Raw genomic sequence first — 25595 nt, forward strand, 5'->3', positions numbered from 1 at the left:
ATTGAAATCGCAAAGCGAATGATATTTTATCATCGATATAATTGTTTAAGTAATAATTTAACAGTGATTAATTAGAATTAAAAAATATCACAAATATCGTGGCCCGAATGTGACGGATTACTTTACAAAGTTAATCAGTTTGAAATGGATTCTCAACGAAAAAAGAACTTACACCCAAGCGGCGGTAGCCACAACAAAAATATGGTGACAGAGGCTGCTGGGGAAATAAACAAAATATTTGAAACAATCGTCGGCAAAAAAGCAGCTCTCAAGGTTAATTCAGGAGCACGAAAGCTAAAGAACAAATTGAACAAACGAACAAAAAAAAATGGTGTAATTAGAGAGAATTCAAATAAAAGCTTAGATATTAAGAATGGCCATATTAAACCCGTAAGGTATCTGAGCGATGGGCTACCAGTTTATAGATTAGAAGATATTAATCTAGGTAAGTAAAACTATATAATGCTCTGGACAATTAACTCTTAACAGGTAATGGAGGAGGCACGTCTGACTGCCCATTTGATTGCAATTGCTGTTTCTGATTTCTTGAATGGAAGTAATGCCAATTATGTATTTGTAGATAAACTGTGTATTATTCAAATGCTGCTCAATAACTATTTTTGTAAAATCAGCATACAGTTATTCCATTATATTAAATTTACTTGTTTAAATTATACTACATTTTTTTGCATATCTTTATTATTTTGCGCTTTAAATTGTTTGAAATCTCCTCGCCCCCCCCGAAGAATCCATCACTCCCCACTTTTTGACATATGTAATAACAAATAACTTGCTCTTGGATCGTACGAGCAGCGTGATTATCTCATATTTTGTTTGAGAGCTGGTGCCAACTATTGATTTCTAGCTTCAAATTAATACCGTAGACAAGAATAAATAAGAAAATCGATAGAATCGTTTTTATTTCAATGGAAAACCGGCAAATACATATAAACTCTAACTTCAATATAAAAACATGTGATAAATTTAAGGGAGAGCTTTCTTCGCAAACACTCGAAGGCGAGATGAAAGCAGGTGTGAAGTCGAAGAAAGTTAGTCAAGTTTTTGATGGTATTGGGAAAGTCTCTAATTCAAATAGGATACACTTAAATAGGGAGAATGTGCGAGTTATTGTTAGAGTTAGACCAATTCAAGATTGTAATGAATCTAGTTCAACCTGTGTAAGTATTGTTAATGAACAAAAAAACCAGACAAAACAAATTATTTTGGAGGACCCACGCCACCGAGGACTACCAAAAAAATATGAGTTCGATGAAATATATGGCACTGAAAGTACTACAGAAGATATATATTCAAAAGAAATTAAAGATTACGTTGACCCATTATTATCAGAATGTTCGTGTATCAATATTTTTGCCTTTGGTAGTTCTGGGACGGGTAAGACCTTTACTATGCACGGTGGTTTTAATAGTGAGATAGGAATTGTTGGACTAACAATAAAGCAACTTATTGAAATAAACTGCAAACAAATTGAGCCCGGAAGTTTTTCTTTTTCGTTTTTTGAGGTTTATTGCGAAAAAATACAGGATTTACTAACTGAAACGGAAAATTTAGAAAATTTGATCAAGCCTATAAAGCCAACAAAATCTAAAGTTTCTATAAGGACCGATATTTGCGGTAGAATTAGAGTTGTTGGTACAAACACTTCTGAATTTAAAACTTGGGATGAATTTAATATTGCTTATACATCTGCATTGAAAAGGCGTACTTCAGGTAAAACTGCGGTGAATTCAAATAGCAGCAGAAGCCATGCATGCATTCAAATAAGTTATATTCCACCTGTATCTAATATCGCTCACAATGAAGTTGAAGTTGGAAATGAGGACACAATAGAGAATAGGAGAAGACGAGGAAGTATTTCGTTTCATGTAAAACCCAAAGTAAACTTGAATTATCCCCGTACAATTGTTAATCTTATAGATCTGTCAGGGTTCGAGAATAATAAAATTACAAACAATACCGGAAAAAGAATGTCAGAAAGTACTTTTATAAACTCTTCATTATTATCATTGAGCAAAGTCATCAATGCATTGAAGAAGAATGCTGGAACCCAATCAACCCAAAGCTGCATTCCATATAGAGAAAGCAAACTCACTAGATTATTACAAGAATATTTAGGTGGAGGTGCAGATCCCCCATATTCTCCCTATTGTCTAAGATGTATCATGATTTGTACAATTTCCCCATCAATCACATTTTTCCAGCAGACTTATGCTACTCTCAATACTCCAAGCTATGGAAATAATTCGATTATGAGAAAATACATCGGAATCGCGTCATCAGTGATTGGCAAAGATTCGAAAAGTAGTTCGGAAATAAACAAAGTTCCACTAGCAAGCCAAAAAATTAACTCCAATAGGCCCTTAAGTAAAATAATTACTGGCGGAAAAGGCTCCAATTCGAAGCCTACAAATCCTATAGCCATAACTTCAAATGGAAAAAGGTTATCTGTTAGAGCAGATAATGAGCTTTTGTTTAGAAAAAATTTATACAAAAATGTTGAAAGTCGTGTAGCACAAATGATAAGAGGGAAAACACCATTAAATATCAGCAAGCCAAAAAAATTTGGGGCCATCAATCCTGGAGAAATTCCCAAAGGCTCAGTTAAAGGCAATAACAGTTATGCAAATATAGCAAAGCAACCAAATTCGATTGGGAGCGTTGAGAATAGGTACATTGATGTTAAAGAACCTGAAGAAAAATTAATCCCGAGCGGGATAGAATTCGATAAAATTGATTGCAAATCTACCAGATTTAAAAATGGAGTTTTAGGAAAAAATGAGTTTTTAACGAATGAGTTGGTGCTGCCAGAAGACTGCGAAAATTCCCGGTCTTACCCAATTAGTACTAAAGATCGGGAGTTCATCGGCGGCTCTGCTGAAAACAAGTCGATTCATGCAAATGTTGAAATATTAGATTACAAAGGTGAGAAAATAAATTTGGAATCGAATAAAAATAATTCATGCTCGAGTACAAAGGATAAAAATTTATCGGAAATGAGAATTAATAGACCAGTTACAAGGTCTCAAACTAAAAAAGCCTAGCAAGCTCTTGTAGCAACAAATTTCAAACATTTAAAAGTATTAGACTATCTTAACATAATTTTCAATGTTAATATTTTAGAGTAAATTTCTTATTCCATAAATTGATATCTAGATTGATTATATTCTTAAAATACTAATTCTATTCTTTTAGTATTTCTTCACTGCATTGATCGGTAACTTTGAATTGAATTTCTGTTTTAAAGACACATTTTGGTGGGCTTTCGAAGTATCTGGCATATTCAATAGTTGAGACTGTCTTGCCAGATCCAACTGCCAAGAACTTGAAAATATAATTCCCACCATATCCAACTATGGTTTCTATGTGTGGTTCAGGAATATAGCTTGGTTCAGCGTTGATAACTTTTACAACCGATTCATCTGGTTTAATAATCATCTTTTGACTATACCCAGTTGTAGGATTACCTTTTATATTCACAGTAATTTCTGTTCCAAGTTTAACAGCAACAAAATATTTTACGGAATCTGTGCTGGTTATGTCTTGGACATTGATGGTTACTTCTTTCGAGTTACATAAATCCAAATTTACTAGTTTGATCTTTCCAGCGTCGTTGGCCGGCTTAAAGTTATCATTAGATGACATATCAGCGGCGTTTGAAATGCCAAACAAAATAGAAATGGCGAAAAATAATAAAAGTTTAAAAATTTTCTTATTCATTCTCTAAAATACTCTAACTGATTAACACATTTCTGGCGGCAAGAGAAGTCGAAAATACTTATAACTATTGTGTGCTACATTCCGTTATATAATTTTCTTTGATATTAGATACAGACCCCTCGGAATATTCTTTATTTTTCGTAGCTTTTGATGTTGAATTGATTTTATTTTCTTTTGGTTTGTTTTCTTTTAAATCACAAACTCTTTGCATTTTTTTTTCTTTACAGTCAGTATTCTCAATTTTAATATTTTTTACTATATTAAATGATTGATTAAATCTCAACGTTTCATCTTTATTTGCAACAAAATTAGAATTATTGAATGTTTCCTGGCAATTCAAATCATTGTTATTAGGGGAAATAAATCTAAAATTTGATTCATGTCTCAGTTGATTTAATGATGCAATCAACTCCTTGTTTTCTTTTTTCTGGGATTCTAGAGATTCATTTAGAATTCTATTTTCATTCTTAATATTTTCAATCTCTATCTGAAGAATTTTAGATTTTATTTCAAGGTCCTTTTTATCATTTAATTCTGAGTCAAGAAACTCTATAAGTCTCTCCGAATCTTTAATTTTCCTCATGAACTCATATGAATCAGAAGTTGAAAAATTTTGAAGAGAATGATTTATTGAATAACTATTGTTTCTTTCAGCAATTAAATTGCACAAGAGCTCAAATATATTTATGACGATCGAGTTTAAATTTTGAATCGTTTGATTTTGACAATTAATTATTTCTGAATCGATTTTATTTTTCTCCTCTTCGTAATGCTTTATTTCAGATTCCAACTGTAAAATTTCATCCTTAAAGTTTAAAAGTTCTGAATTATTGTCGATTATATCTTGTTTTGATATTTTGTTATATATGGATATGAAATTCAAATAGCTTTTTGTGTTTGAAAAAAAGTATTCCAAATTTTCATTTAATTCTGATTTGATATATTCTTTTTTCTGTGGTTTTCTATTATTAAGGCTATAAATATACCAGCTTATAAATTTGTAAATATCTAGTAACGAAGTTTCTAACTTTTTTTTCAATTCAATGCAGTATAATGAAATTTTCTCGTTTTTACAAATTAGACTTTCAATTACTGAATCTTTGCAATCCAACTGTGCATGACAAACATTTAACTTCTCATTTGATTCCAACAATAATTTAGACAAATGTTCGATTTCATCTTCTTTTTTGATTATTTTGTCATTCTTCTTTTCAAGATTAATCTTCATTTCATAATTATCATTTATTATTTGTTCTGCATTGCGAACTTTGGTTTGTAAAGAATTAATTTCTTCATTTAAATTTTTGATATTTTGTTCTTTCAAATCTATTATTTCAGCGTACTCAATGAGTAAATGATCAAATTGCTCTTTGTAAATTTCACAAAAGCTATCATTTCGGTCAAAATCTAAATCTGACAATTTTGAGGGGAAATCAGTTGATTTAATTTTAATTCTATTCAATTCGAATAATAATTCAGCTTTTTGGTTTTTTAGCAATTCAATTTCCTGCTTAAGAAGAGAAATATCTTCTACTTTTTTATTTAATTTCACAATTTTTTCTTTCAATTCTACTATTTCAGATTTTTCTTTATTTGATCTTAATATATTTACCCTGACTTTATTTTTAATTTTTTTTGCCCTTCTTGCAAAGTCGATCGTAGATAACGTCTCATAGTAATTTATTTTGTCAGGAGAGCAGTTACATATTATAATAGTTCTTGAATTTCCACCTAGTGAATCTGATAAAATTCTCGTTATTTTTGAGTCCCTATAGTTAATATACTTATTTTTTAACTGAGAATTATCAGCGAGATTTGTCTGACTTGGGCAAATATTTGCCGGTGATTCTACTATAGTTTCACTAAGCTGTGAAATTACTTGAGAAAGTGCCAATAAGCTTCTATTTATACTCATTCCCTCTTTTCTTCTATCTCCTTCAAGCTGAGTCCTTTTAATACTTTCACTTCCTGCTAAGTCTACAAAATTCAATATTCCTACACAAACATCGTCCGAATTCATGCGAGACTCTATCCTGATCCTAAGTATTGTATGACTTCTAGACGATCTTTCGTTCATTGTTGTCTCAGCAATTCTTCTTGATTTCAAACCTGTTTTAATGATAGCATGAATGTCTTCTGGAGAAGATACACTTCTAGAAGTCAAATTCAGAAAGTCTACAGCACCATCTACTCCATCAATTACTTTAATCTTTTTTGAGTTGTTATCAATAGAATTATTATTTAAGCTACTTTGCGGTGCAAGTAAGTCAAATAGTTTTTCATTATATACTTCTAGATACGATACTGTGATTTTATTACTTGTATTATCAGATTGATTGCAACTCGTATAAGCAACGTTAAATATTTCATTTATACTTAGCGGTATAATTCCGTCATAGCTTCCTTTATTATCACCAAACATAGTGTGGGTTTTCCCTGAAGAGGTCTGCCCATAGGCAAAAATAGTTACATTTATTCCACTTAAGCATGTTTTTACAGCATCCTTAATTAGTTTGTCATAAATTAAATAGTTTGTTGATTTCTCGTCAAACACATGGTCAAAGTAGTAGTGAGTTTTCTTTGATAGATCATATATAGATTTATGTGAAAGCTCCCAAATTGAATTGTTTTCTGCTTCATTAATTTCGCTGCAAACAGCTGGGCGAAACCTAATCGCAACGCTGAAGGCTGATTTAGAATGTGGAGACACATTTTTATTGGGTTCAACACTGATATAGTTCCCAGGATGATTATTAGATACTAATTCTTTTCTAGAATGCTGAAGAGAACTTCTATTTGAATCTATATTTGTATTTTCCATTTTACATATCAGCGAGTCCACTTTCATTGTTGTATTACTTAGCATTTTTCACATAATTAGGAATGAATGCATCTGGTTATTATTTTAGTGTAATTGAAAACTAAGTATTCGACTAAGGCTTTTGCTATTCACAATACAATATTAGCATAATTATAATAATTAAACAGGGAAGAAAATATTTAGAAATTATTACCGCGTAATTAATAAACATGCATGTGGGGAATCTGTTGGTCAATTTTGAGTCCACTTATCGGAATAGCTGTGAATTGTATTATTGAATACATATCTTTGACATGCCTAATGTTTCTATAGCGACAAAGGAGACTGCAGTATATTCTATTGAATATTTTGAAGAGCTATTGGATAATTTAAAAAATGAAAATGTAGATTTTGTTCCTGTTAAAGATACAAAAATATTTCTATCCAGTAAAATTGATGTAGATTTCGATTTATTTTTATCACAATCTAAGGTTTTTTTGGTTAACCCCAATTTCATTAGTTTTATTGAATTTTGGAGATTATATGAAGAGTTGTTAAAATATTCTGGCAAATATAATTATTTGGAAAATTATGATGGAATTTTAAATGGAATGGTATACTTAAGAGATAGGATAATTGATGAGTCAGTTTGCCACGAAAGAGTGAATGATTTGACTGATAAAAGCATTATTAATCATATAGATGAACCTATAAAAGGTATTGGAATAACAGTTTATCAGATACATACAATAATACTTGAAATTATCTCTAACAATATTTGTAATGATAGCTCATCTGCTTATTGGAAAGATGTATTGAATCAAATACCCCAAGATGGGAACTCAAATATGTTTTTGGAATTTATTGAAATTAGCAATTCGATACTACAATGGCTAAAGGAATATTTAAATAACTTTAGCCAAACATCAATATACAGCACTAACACAATTGTCACAAGGATATTAAGCATCAAAGAAGAAACAAATTACAATTCTGAAAACGATGAGATAGATCATAATTCAGAGAAAGCTATATTAAATTATAAAAGCAAAAAAATGGAAGAAAAAACTGAATTTGATATTCATTGCAATTTGTTAGATGAAAATTATGATATTAGCGAGTTATGCCTTGATTCATTTGAAAGTTTACCTTGGAAAGGACAAACAATGTTCTCAAATTTTAGAGAGTTACAGATTTCTCTTCAATCTATACTGGAGAGAGTAATTTTGCACTCAGGCAAAGGGAGGAACAATTTTTTTTTGAAAAGAGATGAAATTATCATAAGAAAAATTTCTCATATGATAACGGAATTAGAAGACTATTTATATAATCAGTTCGATATTCTTAATAAGGAAAGGGATAAATCTGAGCAAATAGAAATAGAAAATAAGAATTTAAAAAAACGGCTTAAAGCAGCAATAGAAGAATCAGAAGAATACAAATTTGAAATTCAAAACTCAATAAATGAGAAGAATATATTTGAGAAAGAACTAGAAAATTTTCTATCGCAAAAAAGTAGGTTATCCAGTGATTTAATTAGTATTAAAGAAGAAAAGAAATCCCTTGAAAGGAAGTATGAAGGTTTACTATATAACTATAACGAGTTGAAAGAAAGACATGATATATTGTGTGAGGAAAACCAACAATTAATAAATGAAATAAATAAATATAGAGGAAATAAGAATGAAAGCATTGAAAGGAAGAAACAAAATACTTACCTCGATAAAAAAAAAGATGAAAACATCTTTTACTTAGAATTAGATCAAAATATAATTAGAAGCCAAGGCCATGAAGCTAATGGCTCAATTTACCGCTCTACGACAAATAAAAAAAGTATCTGCGAAGATAATATAAAAGAAGGCTCTAATAATAAAGAGGAGGGCAAATTATACAAATATCCTGCAATAATAGAAACAATTCCAGACTTTCTGGAAAGTTCAATTCAAACGCCTATAAGTTGCCGATCTTATAGACAAAAGGTTGGATATTTTCCAGAAAAAACAGTGGATAAAGAGTTAAGGATAGTAAACGTTGTTACGCCGTTAACTGAAAATAAATTTGAAAATTTCCCGATTCAAAAACGGAAAAAAGATACTCTTACGCAAAAAAAGAAAAACTTATCCAAAATAACAGATGACGTAGGATGTATGCTTCAATAATATAACTAGCCGGAAATTTATTTTTCATTCATCGAGCGCCTTAAGTTCTTTATTTTATTTGCAGAATTTATTGCTCTTTGTATTTTAATTCCTTTAAATTCGATAATTTTTTTTTGATTAGATTCTGCAGCACGCAATTTTAGAATTTCTAATTTATTTTTTTTAATATTTCTATTTTTAATAGATTCATCAAAACTATCATTGGAGCAAATTAATTTCCTTTTATTTTTAGTTTTAGAATTTATCTCAATTATGTTTTTGGTGGAATTAGGAGGCTTTAATTTTTCATCGTTGAATGAATAATTTTCTGACTCGCTGTAGTATAATTTATTAGGTGTTCCCATACTAGAAATTGATATATTATCTCCCCAATATAACTTGTGGGCATATATATTACCAAGAGTAAATCTGAAATAATGATCTATGAATTCATTTGAAGATTGGTGTTTTTTTTCAATGTCGCTTGCATTATCAAAATTTATCTTGAAAACATCTTGTTCAAATTTTGTGTTTTTTAGTGGTAAATGAAGTAAGCCAATAAACTGAAACGTATTTATTACTCGAATAAATCTAATGAATAAATCCTTATATTGATCAGGTAGATAGTTTATTTCCAACTTCCCATTATTAATTTGTTCAGGTTTATTTTTCGAAACAGTGACATTGCAATATTTATTAAAATCTCCCACTGTTTTTTTACAAAATGTAGCAAACAATTTGAATAAATTTATTTTATTCCCGTTATTTAGACTGAAAATTTTATAAATTGTAGAAAAATCATCTGAAATGTTTTCACTACCAGATTGGTTAAGCTCGTTAATTATTTTTGAAGTAAAATCGGGTGTAAGTGTTTCTTCTAAAAAGTAATCCATCTGATTAGAAAATGCTTCAGTATCTGCATAAATAAATGAGTGAAAAATATTATCACTAATATGCTTGGTAGGCTTTGACTTATCAAATGAAGGAATGAATAGTTTTGAAATATTATATTCAAAATTTTCTATATTCCATGGAAGTTCATTATTGAAAGTTTGATTTCCTGTTTTAAGCAAAGAGTTATTTCTTATTAAAAAAATTCCAGTAAAATTATTTATTTTTGTGAAAACTAAATTTGTATCCAAAACGGCTTTATTTGCGGTTTTAATATCATGTGCTAAATTACTTATTTTTTTAATCAATCCCTCCTTTCTATTTTTCTCTATGATCTCTAGCCATTCGATAATCAAGTTATATCGTTCGTTAATATCAAAAATGTTTAAGATATCTAAAAGTATGATATTTATAATACACAATCCTAGAGCGGTGGAATTTAGATTCAATCTAAGCTGAGAAATTTCAGTTATTGCTGCTTCTCTTAACTTAATAGTTTCCGTTAATTTATTCTCATCTATCTGGTACTTAAGTTTCAATTTATCTATTATATGCTCGCTAAATTCTTGTGTATTTATCTCGCTTATTTGTTGAGAAAAAAAATCAAAATTATTGTTTGTGAAGTGTAATTGAAAAATAATAAAAATAGTCTTCAAAGAAGAAGTTATACTGTAATCATATTGAAAGAAATTGTCTTTAATTTGCCTTATGCATGCAGAAGATATTATTGGGAAAGAAAAAAGTTCGGATTTAGAATCAATTATTGCGTCAGAACACAGATTATTTAATTCGAGATGATTTTCTGATTTTAAGTCTTTAAATTTTACAAAATCGTCTTTAAGCATAATATTTGAAGCGAAGCCATCTAAATATAGAAGTGAATTAATTATAGACTGAAAGAAAGCTTTCTTCGAGTCTAGCAATTTAACAGAAATAAACTTCAATCTATTCAAAATGGTTTGGCCAATAATGTGCTGAGCATATAATATATTAGTTGAAATACCTAGAATTATTGTAAATGCAATTTTGTATGTTTCTTTAATTTGGGATATTATTTCAAGCAGCTGTCCTAGTTGGCCAGGTGCAAGGCATTCACTACTAGGAATCAAAATTATAATGGGCTTAATATTTAAATTGTTTTTCTTTCTCATTTTAAACATTGAACCAATAAATTTGAGGCCTTTAATCATGTTTATAGACTTTTGAATACTGTTACAATTTGATAAAGGAAGTTTTGAACTTTCAAAACTAGTTGAAATTGATTGAATAGATAGTCGTTTGTAACTGCCGTCAGCTTTAGAGTGAGAATTAATTATTTTTTGTTTTAAATCTAAATGAGTTTCTTTTACTCCGGAGTATTCAATGTTACATTTTCTTTTATTCTTTTTAACCCTGTCAGCTAACTTTTCATCATTTACTGCTTTTGAATCATTAAGATTGATTGTTATACGATTAGACGAGTCATTCTTGCAATCGTATTCTTTATATGACTCAATAGTCTTATTTTCGTCAATTATCAGATCTAAAAATTTATATTTAATGTTATGCCAAATTGTCTCCAATAATTTTGATATGTTCAGTCCTTCAACACCTATTTTCTCGTGTTCTAAAAATATTGTATACGGTTGGCCTGAAGAATTGAGAAACTCTTTCAAAAGATTGAATGTTATGACGTGGTCGCAATTATTTGACCCTGATAAAGCCCCTATAACAGTTAGCTCATAATTTTTATCTTGGTCTACGAGGGAATTAATATTTTCAAGTATTTTTATCATCCCATCATTCATCTCAAGTCTAAAATTGTTAAGAAATTTTGTAAAAAAGAAATTCCATGATTTGTTTAATGATAAATTGACATCATTTTTACAGTAAGTAAATGGTCTAATAGCCCCAAATGGTGTGAATATATCGTTTTTATCTGTTTTAATAGAGTTTACTAGTTTTCTGGTGCTTTCTTTTCTAAATTTGATTACAGAGATATCAAACGGTTTATGTTGCATATTATTAATAATTTTAAAGTACCATTTAGCTATATAATAATTCAGTTTTTGTGTTAGTATTAATAATAAATAAATTAAAATTTATATATTTGTGATTATTTCACTTGATAATTATCATATTTAATAATTACTATATTTTCATAATCCCACAATCACATTGCGCTAAGACACTTTATTATAAAAATTTTACTTAAATAAAATGAAAGATAAAATAAAAGCTATAGTAACGTCTAATTCCTCGATAGAAAATAATAACAAAGTATTAAAACAATGCAGATTAATAGGGGCATTGGTTTTCGGAATTTTAGCAGGAATTTTGGGGCTTAAAGGATTTTCAGGTAAGTTATTTCAGAATTAATACTAATTCTACTATAATTTTGCTTTAGGCATTATTTGCTATATTTCTTTCTTAATAACGAATTTAATTATCATAGTATTGCATATTGGAATTAATAGGTACAGCCATTATTTTGACAAGGTTAATGAAGTTTTAGGAATTGGTGATTACTTCCTAGTAAGTTTTCGCAGAATAAGCAAAAACATTAATTATTTTTAGAGTTTTATTCTTTTTTGGTCAATTTCATATTGTATCTGCCACATATACTACTGATTTTAGTCGAGCAGAGGTTTAAAAGACGAACGCATATTCACAATATTATTAGAAACATATGGCGGAATAATTTTTATCTGAAATAATATATTCCATTCAAGTAGTAATGTATATAGGAATTAAAACACAGAGCAATTTCTAATAAAATTAGTTGGAATACACTATAGAATGATGCTAGTTAAATTTGGACACATTTGGCGGCACCCCACATAGAAGCTTATTTGTTCCCCACTTAATAGTGTGGAAATGTGCTCGTAACACCCCACTATTTGAAATGAATAAAGGAATTTGTTTTAGTATTTTTTTGTTGCATGCTTAAACATTGAATAGGGTTAAAACCACTAATTCGAAAATATTAATTGGTCTTTGCGTTCCAGTAATTATAAATCATGTATGTGGTGAATAGAAAAGGTGAGGTGGAGCCAGTATCATTTGACCAGATTCTTAGCAGAATCACCAAATTGTCATACGGGCTGCATCCTCTTGTTGACCCGGCAAGGGTTACCCAAGCAGTAATAAATGGCATGTATAGTGGGATCAAAACATCTGAGTTGGATGAGCTTGCTTCACAAACCTGTGCATATATGGCAGCTACCCACAATGATTTCTCTAAACTTGCTGCTCGCATATCAACTTCTAATCTACACAAAAACACCTCTTCCGATATTGGCGATGTTGCATCACAACTTTTTAATTTTAAGGACATTCAGGGTAGCCCTGCTCCTCTAATTTCAAAGCATGTTTACGATTTTATTATGGAAAATAAAGAAAGAATTAATTCGAAAATTGATTTTTCAAAAGATTTCGAATATGATTATTTTGCCTTCAAGACTCTAGAAAGATCCTATCTTCTCAGAATTGATAACAAAGTTGTGGAAAGACCACAGCATCTTCTAATGCGAGTTTCTTGTGGTATACATTGTGGTGATATTGAAGCTGCTCTTGAGACATACGAGTTAATGTCGCAAAAATATTTTACACATGCTACACCTACACTTTTCAATTCAGGAACACCACGACCACAAATGTCATCTTGCTTTTTGCTCAGAATTCCAGAAGACTCAATAAACGGTATTTTTGACACGCTAACTAAATGTGCAAATATTAGCAAGACTGCAGGTGGTCTTGGGGTGGCAGTAAGTAATATTAGAGGAACTGGTTCATATATTCGAGGAACCAATGGGAAGTCTAATGGACTAATTCCAATGCTGCGCGTTTATAATGATACTGCTAGGTATATTGATCAAGGCGGTGGGAAACGTAAAGGTGCTATTGCAATTTATTTGGAACCATGGCATTTGGACGTTGTAGAGTTTATTGAAATTAGAAAAAACCACGGAAAGGAAGAGATGAGATGTCGTGACCTCTTTCCTGCCCTTTGGGTTCCTGATCTATTTATGGAGAGGGTTGAAAAGGATCAAGATTGGACCTTGATGTGCCCGGACGAGTGCAGAGGATTGCAGGATGTTTGGGGTGATGAGTTTAGGAAATTGTACGAAGAATACGAAAAACAAGGGCGTGGGAGAAAGACCATGAAAGCGCAAAAACTTTGGTTTTTAATATTGCAGGCTCAAATTGAAACGGGAACGCCATTTATTTGTTATAAGGATGCTGCAAATAGGAAAAGTAACCAAAAGAATTTGGGAACTATTGTCTCAAGTAACTTATGCACAGAAATAATGGAATACACTAGTGGAGATGAAATTGCAGTTTGTAATCTGGCATCTATCGGGTTACCGAAGTTCGTTGATAAAGATAACAAAACATTTAATTTTGACAAGTTAAAGGAAGTTACGAAGGTGATTACGAGGAATTTAAATAAAGTAGTTGACTTTGGGTACTATTCCCTCCCAGAATGTAAAAATTCAAATCTAAGACATCGTCCGTTGGGAATCGGCGTCCAAGGGCTCGCGGACTGCTTTATGATGCTTCGTATGCCGTATGACTCAGATAAAGCTAAAAAGCTGAATAAAGAAATTTTTGAAGTTATGTATTACGCAGCTCTTGAGGCTAGCTGTGAGCTTGCAGAAAAAGATGGGCCATACGAGTCATATTCTGGATCACCTGCGAGTAAAGGTATCTTGCAATTTGATATGTGGGGAGTTACACCAGATTCTGGGCTTTGTGACTGGGATTCACTTAAAGAAAGAATCTCTAAGTATGGGATTCGTAATTCTCTCTTAATATCTCCAATGCCTACTGCCTCTACTTCACAGATTTTAGGTAACAATGAGAGTTTTGAGCCCTTTACTTCAAATATTTATCATCGTAGGGTGCTATCTGGTGAATTCTTTGTAGTGAACCCACATTTACTAAATGATTTGTTAGAACTTGGATTATGGGATGATAGGCTTAAGCAAAATATAATTGCAAATAATGGAAGTATTCAAAACATACCTACAATTCCAGAAGATATACGTGAGCTTTATAAGACTGTTTGGGAAATTAAGCAAAAGACGGTGATTGATATGGCTGCAGATAGGGGTCCATATGTTTGCCAATCTCAGTCTTTGAATATTCATATGGAAAATGCCAACTTTGCAAAGTTATCATCGATGCATTTTTATGGTTGGAAAAAAGGTTTAAAAACCGGCATTTATTATTTGAGAACTCAAAGCGCAACACGCCCTATACAATTTACTGTAGATCAGCAACTTCTGAAATCAGAAACTAATAAGGAAAAGGATTCATTGGAGAACAACAAGCGACAGGCACTCGAACCGGAGATCAAAAAGGTAGTTGCCTGTCCACTAAGACCACCAAACATGAAGGACGATGTAGAATGTATGATGTGTTCTGGTTAAATAGATGTTAGAGTTCTTGATTTTTAAACAAGTTTCCCAAAAATTTTTGTATACTTGGTTTTAAGTGTTAATTTAGGTGATTCGGTCATTTAATCTACCTTGCACACAATACACACGCTTAGACCGCCGACTCCAATTGGCATTAAAAATTCGTATCCAATGAAATGAAATCTAGAATCATTCTTTCAAAGATTGTTAAACTCGGCAAAAACCGAGTTTTTTGTAGGACTTTTCTAATTACTATTCTAATTTTTCTGATTTTTTTTTTTAAACGGAAATTGGCAATTGACTTATTGCTAATTATTGAACTCGTGCTGATTGATATTTTATTTTCAAAGTGCTCAAAGAAAAAAAAAGTGATTTATAATTCGAAAAGCTCCACGAATTTAAATTTGGAGAGGAGTGACATTGAACTTAAAAAATTTTCTACCGACGGCTCAAATAACTCCCTCAAGCAACACAAGACTATTAGAAGCTTAGCTGATGATAAAAAATCTAGAAAGATTGGGAGAAAAAAAAGTAAAGGATATGGTTGGACTCTTACAATAATAGCCTCATTAATATTGATATTTACAACGTTTTACGAAAGTTGGATTACTAATATTATTTATAAAAAGTATTCAAATGAACAGGAAGTGATAAATTTAATGGATCAGTATTCAGAAGAAAGAAAGTATTATAGTAGAGTTTTTAAATATAACCCTCCAATTAATTTACCTGTTCATGAGTTTTCAAATTGGCTGCTCACTAATTGGTCTTTTAGATCTATTTCAAACTTACCAATTTCATTTTCTGATTATTCAAATGCAAAAACAAAAGGAATTGAATATATCGAAACTGAATTCGATACATTTATTAATTTGAAGAAAAGTTCATTATCTAATTTAATTAATAATGAAATTGCAAATAGTAAGCCTGAGTACCCAAAAATAAGTATTGATTCTGTTTCTAATATAAGCAATTTTAACGAAAATGATAGAATCAGTGTTGTAATTCCAGCTTACAATGAAGATGAATTTATTAGCAAAACGGTAATGTATACTATTGAAGCAACTCCAACTGAGCTGCTAAGGGAAATCATAGTTGTTGACGACAATAGTGAAAAACCAGTATATGAAATACTTGAAGAAGAACTTCCAGTAAATTATAGGAGATATGTAAAAATAATTAGATTAAAGAAGTGTGAAGGTTTAATAAGATCAAAAATTATTGGGGCAGATGCTGCCTTAGGCCCTAACATATTTTTTTTAGATGGACACTGCAAACCAAAAAAAGGATGGTCAGAAGCACTCGTTAAGTCAATTAGAGAAAATTATAAGAGAATTGTTTGTCCAATTGTCCAAAGTATCTCAAATATTGATTGGAGTGATATAGGAACTGCAGGTGCAAAAATGATGATAGAATGGAACTTTGCATTTCATTGGTATGATGATGGATTACCAGAAATACCAATAGCATCAGGAGGAATACTAATGATTACAAAAAGATGGTGGGAAGAAAGTGGCAAGTATGATCCAGGAATGCTTTATTGGGGTGGGGAAAACATTGAACAAAGTTTTAGAGTATGGCTTTGCGGAGGAGAAATACATGTGGTAAGAAATTCATTAGTTGGGCATATTTTCGAAAGAAATAGCTCAAATAAAAGAAGTCAAGATTTTCAATATAAAAAAATGTTAATTGACAATATGAACAGTAACCATCAAAGGACTGCATTTGTATGGTTAAGCGAGCAGTTTTATGAAACTTATTTCAAAAATTATCATGTATTAGGCTATTTACCTGCTAGTTATACAAAGGGTCTAAGTGAAAGACTTTCATTAAAACATACATTGAAGTGCAAACCTTTTGAATGGTATGTAGAAAAATTTAGGCCAGCCTTTGAAAGACAACGTGAATTATATTATGACTTCCACCATATTCAGCATTTAAAAAGCAGGTTATGCCTATCTATATTGAATAAACAGAGAGATCAGATTGATATTGGAAAAACTGAGATTGAAATCCCAATGACTGTAGTGCCGAATGATGTATCGAGATACAACATTAAAACAACAACTGATTACGATATTTTAGCTTTAAAAACATGCAACTATCTTGATGAATCCCAAAAATGGAGCTTTATCCTTGGTAATAGGATGTTATATAACTTCAAGTCAAAAAAGTGCCTAGACAGGGCAAGTTCAATTAATTTAATTGAAAAAACGACAAAGGATTTTACTTATTTTTCAAAGAACAACTTTGAATCTAGTAATAAGTTAGAATTACCTTTGCTATATGAGTGCGACTGGAATCTTGTAATGAGAGCAAGAAATTACAATCAATTTTGGGCATGGAAAAATGAAGATGATAAAAACGGCAGAATCGTCAACTGGAGTGGCGATGAACATAGATCAAACATAACAGGGGGGGCGGAAGAATTCGTAGTTCCAATAAATAAAGGAATAGATAATGACAGCTATTGTTTGTATTCTAATGCCACTTTTGGTAGCTATAAAGAAACAAAAATGTTTTACAGAGATTGTGAAACAGAGAATAACTATGAGGAAATTTCGTTTAAGAAGATTTGGAGGCAAAATTTTTTTCGTTAATTGAGTTGCATTTTATTTTCGAAAAAAATTATTAATATATATTTATTAAAAACATCACGTGTTAAAAATAGTAATGCAACCAAATGAATTCGATAGATACATAGAACATAATTTTGGAGCAGTTAGTCAAGTTGAGGTTCTATTCTATTTCCAGTATAACTTTCCTTCATATTAATTTTATCTAGAAGAAACATCAATCAAAATAGTAGGAATTTTATGTTTTCTTAAATTCAATTTAAAAAAAAAGATTTGAAATTTACGATTAAAGTGACCACTTTATTGTTATATTTTTAATCCAAATATTTCATGAACAATTGAATTAATATTTTGCGTAGTTTTTCTCAATTAAGATTTTTTCGATTAAACAAGATTGTTAAAAATTCTTGCTTATTTTGGGTTTATTAAAGTTAGAAGCTACAGATAGTTTAAGATGCCCGTCTGTAACAAGCTTTTAACTAACATTATTTCTGGGTTCACAAAATATTATGATTTTTATATTCTTAAAAAATTCTCTGAATAAAAATCAAATTACTAAGAATTAATATAACAAAATATATACAGGTATAATTAAAGACAGAAATTTCCATAAATTGATCGAGCTTAATATCTCTGTCCATCTCAATAAAATTAGAATGTCTGGATCAATTTGTTTCTTAACCCAATATTATTTGTAGTTAATCGAAATATGATACCACGCAAAAAGGGGATATGTGAAAAAAATGCCAGTTTTTAAATCATGATTACTCAAATAATGAAGCATCGCACCTCTTTCTTTTTAAGCACGACTTTATCTCTTCAAATGAAAAATCTTCAATTCCCTCCCTATTTTTTGAATATAAATTTACAAAATTTACTCCGTTTGTTGAAATTCCCAAAAATTGTATAAGTAAGTTGATAACTTGAAGAAAATAATTGTTAGTGCGAGCAACTTTTTTATCTAGAGAAAAGGCAAAACATTTGTTAAAAATATTAATAAAAATGCGTTCTAAAGATGCTTTTAATTTACCAATTTTACGCATAACAGAGAAAGGGATGTTAGTTAGTAGAAAACTCCCTAATTGTCTTTCCAATTGTTTTATAACAGTTAACGGAATGCATTGGACAAATTCACTTTTAAATTGTGAGCTATTCTTTTCCAAGCATATTATTTCATATTTATGAAATATAATAACTAAACCAAACAAATATGATAACAGCTTGCCATCAATTGGAAGGCCAATATTATTAACAAAATTAAATATGTCAAGAATGTTATTTAAAGTTTTTAAAATAACATTTAATGATATTTTAAAATTTCCAGACTCAGTAATGTCATTCCAATTTATTATACCGATATCTATTAAATTAGAATTAATGCATTTCTTATTATAGCTTTTAATTTGGTCATTTATAAGATATTCAAACCTTTCAACTGCTGGAAATTGTCTAATGGTTTTAAACTCATTCACCAATACTTCAATTAAGTGATATAATATTTGGTTTAGACTTACCAAATAGCAATATGAAATATCGCTTATAACTGCAAAATTACTACATTTTGTATTTAATAATGAATTATAAATCGGAAAACAAATAGGCAAGTTGTAACAGCCACCCAATATTAGATCTTTATTAAAACAAGTATATATCACCGTTTCAGAATTTATACAGCTATCCAATAAATTATTTAGATTAGAAATAATCTCACTCTTGATAACCAGAATTATTATTGAAGGTACTAACATAAATTTATATTTTTTGCATAAATACTTTCTGTTTCTTCTTAGATACAAGCCATTATAATGATCATTAATTAATCTATTACTTTCAAAAGCACTAAAGTTCATTACTTTCTTATTCAATAAAAGGAACTTCTGATAATAAGATAACAAATTCTTTGAATCCTCCCCTAAAAGAATATAGTTAATCATTGAAAAGTAAGAAAATGATTGGTTTATTGTAGGTGTAAATATTGATTGTGTTAACTTATTCTTTTTCAAAATTGTCTGGTTAGAGTTTGACTCGTCAAAAATTAATTCATTGATCATTTCTAAAATGTTATAGTTATTAATTGGATGAGAGTTAATTTTAATTAAATTCTTAAATTCTGCAATTTCATTGTCATTTATTGGGATCGAGTTATTTGTAATAAGAATTATAATAAATTGCTTTATTGATTGAAGATTAATAAAGGATTTATAAAAGTAAAATAGTATACTGGCAAGGTTTGGACTTAAGTTTGAATATGAGATATGAATATTTTTAAAAATATCATTTATTTGGCTTTTTACAAATCCGATTTTATTACTTAATGGGTTCTTTTCAGGAAATTTACTCAAATAAAGATTGAAAAATATTGTATAAATGGTTAATAATTTTGAATTAAAAAACTTTATTAACTCTATATAATTTGAATTTTTCTCATAATTCTCAAAGAATATATCTATTTCATGCGAATTTCCACTTAAAATCATGTAACAAATAATTAATGATTCTACTGAAAGGTGATATGAATTTTTTAATTCAATTATTGCAGTTTTAATATTATGCTGGTTGTTTATAGGGTTATATATAAATGATGAAATCAGTATTTTTGCAAGCTTAAATCTAGTTTTTGATTCTAGCAATGATGGAAGCCAAATACAATTTTGAATTTGTGAGAAAGAATTGGTATAAATACAATACCAATTTTTATTTTCATTTGAAATTTTTGGTATAAATTCTGTAAATAAAGTCTTTCTGAATCTGGAGATTACTTGGATGAAATTTATTAGTAAGCTATTTTCAAAACTTTTTGGAAATATTTCACTATTGAAGCTATGTTTTGATAGAGTTTTAACCTTATTTAAGTGTATTAGTAAGTATTTGGTGTTAGTTTTCCCATAAAAACCTTTAGCATTAATGAGCATAACTATCATTTGATCAAAGGCAACTGAAAGTATATTATTTATAATCTGAGAATAGTTTATTTGTATATTTCTTTTGAGCTTGTAAAAAAACTTGATTTCACATTCAAGTAAGTAAATTAATTGAGCAATAATTCTTTTTATTATTATAGGAAAATTTTTTTCCATATTTTGAAATGCATCATAATCGTCAAGCTCACAAATAATTTGTTTTAATATATTATTACAGCATGTAATTATATTTGGATCATAATCATCCATAATAAAAAAACTCATATTCAGCAATTTCAAATATTTAAACAATGTATCTAAGCTAGATTGTATATTATTATTTCCAGTAGCCCCAAATCTGCCTGGATTCCATAGACTGGATGATCTATCCATATAGGAAACAGGTATACAAGAAATAAAACAATCTTTTAAAAGCCTGAAAGGAATATATTTTTTTAGACTATTTTTCCAATTAATTTTAAGAAAAATACGTTCCTCACTGGGAAAAGAGATCAAGTCATCTGCTTTGTTTTGTATTTTATTTAAAGTCTCATCCAAAAATTCGTCATTCAAGAATTTAACATCCAAATCTGACTTCATAAATCTATCCAAAAGAACTGCATAATAATACTTGCAATATAAATGTGGTTCTAATGAAGTGACTATTAACTCATTTTCTTTTATATATATCGAAATATTATCAAGTAGTAGTTCTTCAAAACTTTGCATTCCCATCTGACAATTGTTAATTTTATAGTGAGAAAAAGAAGGAGAAAGCACCAAAATGTTATCATAAAAATTTAAGATTTGATCCGAAATTTGTGAATTATAAAGGATTGAGGAAAATTCATCCTGTAAAAGGTTTTCATCTTTAAAAATATCGAAGCAAGTTTTTTCACCACTTAATATCCTATTTAAAGTTTCCATAAATAATGGATAAATTAAGGGAGATGCAATAATGTTCCAAATATTACCAACCTCCGTATCTGTAAAGTTATTCAAATTTAAAAATAGCCTTTCGATTAGTCCTATCATGGATGTATAGAACTTTACCTTACTATCAGAGTATTGTTTTTCTGTTAAAGAAGTACAGCTAATTAATGCTTGAAAGATATTACAACAGAGGACTATTAATGGTGAAAATGGAGAAATATATTCCAAAATTTCAGATGATTGTGTTTTATTATTTCTTATTAGAATTATTAGCCAATTAATGAATAAACTCTTGAAATCTGTTGAATTTGAGACGAAGTTATTTAGAATAAATAAAAAATCATATATTTGAGCTTGATTATATACTGCCATTTTATTAAATGGCATTGAAGGTATTGGGCAAACAGGGACTCCATAAACCAATTGAAATTGTATTCCAAGCAATTCTAAATATTCAGTTTCTTGCTCAGGCAATAAACGATATTCGTCTAACTTATTTTTATATAAATTTTTCATATTTAATTCATGGAATAAAACCGAATACTTTTCGACTACTTTTTTGCAGTTTTGGTATAATAAGTTCCAGTTTTTAAAGTAATTGTTAGTTTTATATATCTCAACAAAATTGGTAATTTCTTTAAACCAATTTTCGACAACTGGGAGATTTGAAAACAAACCATATTTTATTGTTAAAGATAATAACAGTACCTTTGTGCTTAAAGTTGAATTAAAAAACTTATCAAATTTTTCACTCAGTGATGTTTCATTAATATTAGAAATGCCTTCAATCTCAAAATCAAAAGTTTGCTCTTCTATAATTGGAAATAGAATACAATAGTTGCTCAAAATGTGTTTTTTTAAAATTTCTTCCTCACTATGTTTAGAGTAAGTTTTCGTATCTTTCGCTTCTTTATTTTCATCCTTAATAAATTCAACCGAGAACTCCAAATATGTTAAGTATCTTATTAGATTAATTATTGAGTTTGAAGATATTTCTTCTATGAGGCTTGAAAATTTAAATAAATCGAACAAAGCTATTAAAAGATTAATTAAATTTTTCATTATTAATATATTCAACTTATTTGTTGATAAATGGTTCATAAAAACCCTATGAATACACGTTATATTTATTAATATAGTTTCCAATATTAACTTATATAATGAATTTTCAAATAGTTCAGCAATATTTATCAAGCTAAATTCATATATCGCTGCAATTCTTATTAATAGCTTTGTTATATTAGAAATAATTGAATTTATAATGATGCAGTTAAAATATAAATATTGCACATCCTCATTGATAATAAGTATCAGAGTTTTTATCAGTGCAATTAATAATTTGCAAAAACCTTCTGATAAATCGAACTTTTCAAAGCCATCCATCCACAGATTTATATCTAATGATATACTATTTATATGCTTAAGAAATATTTGATTAATTACTTCGTCTCTCATATTACAATTGATTTTCTTCATTTGCAAATACTCGAAATAATTATTCTCTAAAAATATTGAATAAGTGGACGTAATATCTGACTGAAATTCATTTTTATTTTTTGAATTAAAAATACTTAACCAGTTCGAAAACTTTTCTTTAATTATTTGAATGCTTTTATTTGAAAAAAGTGTCAAAACAGAGCCAGTTGTATAAAAAAGTTTACTTTCATTATATCCTTCAAAATCCACAGATAGCTCTAATATAAAATCAACGCTATCTATGTATTTACTTATTTTCATTAAATCTTCTTTTAATAAAAATGTAAATTTGTCTTCTAAGTAAATTTTTACGATAGGTATCTCAATAACTTTAAATAATATTAATAAGCTCCTTGTTGAAAGATCAATTTCAGATATTAAGTTATTATTGAACTTTTCTTTTATTAAAGTAAAAGTATCCAGTAAAAATAAAAAATTTGATTTTAATTCGTTATAAAATGATATTGAATGGCTACTTTTGGTGTTTGAGATGATATTATTTGTGACAAAAATGAAAATAATTATAGTTTTCATAATATTATTAAACAACAATAAAATATCCCTCTGAACTGGCTCACTGACTTGGAAAAGTAAAAAATATAATTTGTTGGTAAGTTCCACCCATTTGTAATTTTCATCAAAAGTTTTTAATCCATCAATTGAATATTGAAATCTAACCGTTTGCCGATTGTCTTTATATTTTTCTGTAAAATCAACTACATTTGTTATTGTTGCCATAGAATATTTGAATAATTTTTCTGTAAGATTAATAAACAAAGTTCCTATCACTTCAGAGGTAACTAATGTGTCTTTATTTTTTGTTGAGAACATGAATTTCTGTATTTTATTTAATAGCTTATTAGAATTTAATAAAAATTCATCAATTGATGGTAGCAAGTTGGCTGAAAGAAATGTTAATTTATTATCAATTTCAAAAGTTTGTTTCCTCTCCAAATTGTTGCAGAATTCACACCTTAAACTATCAAGCATCAGCTTTATATCTTGAAAATTAACATGCTTTGTCTCTAACATAGCTGTATAATGCTCTGTAATAAATTTTGTTTCATTAATAATCATTTCATCAAATTGTTCAATTGATGGAAAATTGCTATTTAAATTTAAACTAAAAATATTAACGCATTTCAACTCTTGTTTTTTTAACATGCTTAGAAGAAGATTGTAGCAATAATATGGGATTGTTTGGATCCAAATTCGATATTGTTTATCGCTATATTTAGGAAATGTTGTATTACTATTCAAAATATCAATAATTATCTGTTTTAATGGATTCTCTAATTCAAATAATAAATCGCATTCAATAACTTCCTTATTTAAATTAATATTTGATAATTCATTATTAATGTTTTTGTTTCTTGTCCTTCTTTCAGAATTTAACTTAAATTCGTTTCTGAAATTTGATATATTTAACTTGATGCTTAAATCATCCAAGTAGTCTTCTAAAAATTGAAAAGGTTCACAGCTTATATCGAAATTTATCCCAAATAATAAATTAATCTGTTTTAAGTATGTAAAAATATTATTTCTAGTATCATCTTGATTTGATTTATAAGTGATTCCTATTGATTTTATGTTATTTTCTTCTAAACTGGGATCAGTATTTAATGAAGAACTTCCATTATCAAGACACTTTTTTTCGTATTTCTTACAACACTCTATCCTTAATAATATGTTTTCAAAAATATTATTGAATTTCTCTTTAAATGTTGATTTTGGAGAATACTTGGTTCTAGCTTTCATTTCTCTATAAACTTTGATAAATGAATATTGTATTTCCTTAATAATCTCAGTGTAATTGGTCTGGTCTACATTTTCAAAGTTATTTTCATTTAAAATTGCTGATGATAAATTCCGTAACTTCAGTTCTTTTAACATAATTTCTCCAAATAGATGATCATTATTCACATTATTTGAGAAGTTTTTCCTCGTATTAAATAAATTCCAAGAACTGAAAAAATCGAAAAAATATTTACAATTCATTTTAATTTTTTTATTTAATATTTCTGCTTCCGAATAATCGCCCAAAATTCTCTCCAGAATAATACTGCATTCCAAAAAATCACCTTGATAGAATAAAACCTTACAAAGTAATATTAATAAAATACCATTTTCTTCTTCATAGTCCGTGTCCAATTTTCCTGTTATATTTTCGCGTTTACAGATGAGAAACTCTATACAAAATCTGCAAAGTTTTAAAACATTTGTAATTCTTCCATCTAATGCCTCAATAAAACTATTTTTTTTTAAAACATTATTTTTTCCAGAAAATGGAATCGAATTAAATATTCTAAAATATCTGTCCAAAATTTCAACACCAATGTTTGCAACTATCTTGCAGGTATTAAACCTTGAATCACTATTAGTAATATTATCTTTGAACAATGCAAAAAGCTTTTTTGACTCAGTTTCGAAAGACAGCAAAATGTCATTGTTACATAATTCTTCAATATTCATAGCAAAATAGTTAATTAAAATGCAGCAAATGAATTCATGTATTCCCGCATCAACTTTTTTTTTCTTAAAAAGCAAATACACATAATAATGTTTCTAAAAAAAGGATTAAATTTATAAATTATAAGCTTTTAAGTTTAGGAAATATTTCTAAGTGGTTTAAGGTTCTATTTAGAAATTGACTTAAGCACAAGATAGACTAATGGCCGCATATTTATTCATTCTTTTTTGTTAGTAAAGTTTTTTCGGCGCATATATACGGGGAATAATAT

At 28.9% G+C, this 25595-nt stretch overlaps 9 protein-coding genes across 9 annotated transcripts; 5 read left to right on the forward strand and 4 right to left on the reverse strand.

Moving 5' to 3' along the window:
* Positions 1–144: 144 nt before the first annotated feature.
* On the forward strand, positions 145–453 carry ELE39_002335 (uncharacterized protein; the record flags this gene model as incomplete). The annotated part of the gene is made up of 1 exon (XM_067345185.1): positions 145–453. One exon carries the CDS (start codon positions 145–147, stop codon positions 451–453), a length of 309 nt encoding a protein of 102 aa, XP_067201953.1.
* Positions 454–926: 473 nt separating this feature from the next.
* ELE39_002336 (kinesin heavy chain) lies at positions 927–3062 on the forward strand (the record flags this gene model as incomplete). Its single annotated transcript, XM_067345186.1, has 1 exon — positions 927–3062. The coding sequence occupies one exon, from the start codon at positions 927–929 to the stop codon at positions 3060–3062; it is 2136 nt and encodes a 711-aa protein (XP_067201954.1).
* A 139-nt stretch (positions 3063–3201) lies between these two features.
* Positions 3202–3738, reverse strand: ELE39_002337 (cysteine protease inhibitor; the record flags this gene model as incomplete). Its single annotated transcript, XM_067345187.1, has 1 exon — positions 3202–3738. The coding sequence occupies one exon, from the start codon at positions 3736–3738 to the stop codon at positions 3202–3204; it is 537 nt and encodes a 178-aa protein (XP_067201955.1).
* A 64-nt stretch (positions 3739–3802) lies between these two features.
* Positions 3803–6604, reverse strand: ELE39_002338 (kinesin heavy chain; the record flags this gene model as incomplete). Its single annotated transcript, XM_067345188.1, has 1 exon — positions 3803–6604. One exon carries the CDS (start codon positions 6602–6604, stop codon positions 3803–3805), a length of 2802 nt encoding a protein of 933 aa, XP_067201956.1.
* A 248-nt stretch (positions 6605–6852) lies between these two features.
* ELE39_002339 (putative coiled-coil) lies at positions 6853–8697 on the forward strand (the record flags this gene model as incomplete). The annotated part of the gene is made up of 1 exon (XM_067345189.1): positions 6853–8697. One exon carries the CDS (start codon positions 6853–6855, stop codon positions 8695–8697), a length of 1845 nt encoding a protein of 614 aa, XP_067201957.1.
* A 17-nt stretch (positions 8698–8714) lies between these two features.
* ELE39_002340 (ATP cone domain) lies at positions 8715–11567 on the reverse strand (the record flags this gene model as incomplete). The annotated part of the gene is made up of 1 exon (XM_067345190.1): positions 8715–11567. The coding sequence occupies one exon, from the start codon at positions 11565–11567 to the stop codon at positions 8715–8717; it is 2853 nt and encodes a 950-aa protein (XP_067201958.1).
* Positions 11568–12566: 999 nt separating this feature from the next.
* Positions 12567–14981, forward strand: ELE39_002341 (ribonucleotide-diphosphate reductase large chain RIR1 c-terminal PFL-like glycyl radical enzymes-like fold; the record flags this gene model as incomplete). The annotated part of the gene is made up of 1 exon (XM_067345191.1): positions 12567–14981. The coding sequence occupies one exon, from the start codon at positions 12567–12569 to the stop codon at positions 14979–14981; it is 2415 nt and encodes an 804-aa protein (XP_067201959.1).
* Positions 14982–15145: 164 nt separating this feature from the next.
* ELE39_002342 (membrane-associated with a family 1 glycosyltransferase domain and a ricin domain with 3 transmembraned domains near C-terminus) lies at positions 15146–17569 on the forward strand (the record flags this gene model as incomplete). Its single annotated transcript, XM_067345192.1, has 1 exon — positions 15146–17569. The coding sequence occupies one exon, from the start codon at positions 15146–15148 to the stop codon at positions 17567–17569; it is 2424 nt and encodes an 807-aa protein (XP_067201960.1).
* Positions 17570–18309: 740 nt separating this feature from the next.
* ELE39_002343 (uncharacterized protein) lies at positions 18310–25326 on the reverse strand (the record flags this gene model as incomplete). The annotated part of the gene is made up of 1 exon (XM_067345193.1): positions 18310–25326. The coding sequence occupies one exon, from the start codon at positions 25324–25326 to the stop codon at positions 18310–18312; it is 7017 nt and encodes a 2338-aa protein (XP_067201961.1).
* Between the last annotated feature and the right edge of the window lie 269 nt (positions 25327–25595).

Source organism: Cryptosporidium sp. chipmunk genotype I, assembly GCF_004936735.1.
Source record: "Cryptosporidium sp. chipmunk genotype I strain 37763 chromosome Unknown contig_26, whole genome shotgun sequence".
NCBI lineage: Eukaryota > Apicomplexa > Conoidasida > Eucoccidiorida > Cryptosporidiidae > Cryptosporidium > Cryptosporidium sp. chipmunk genotype I.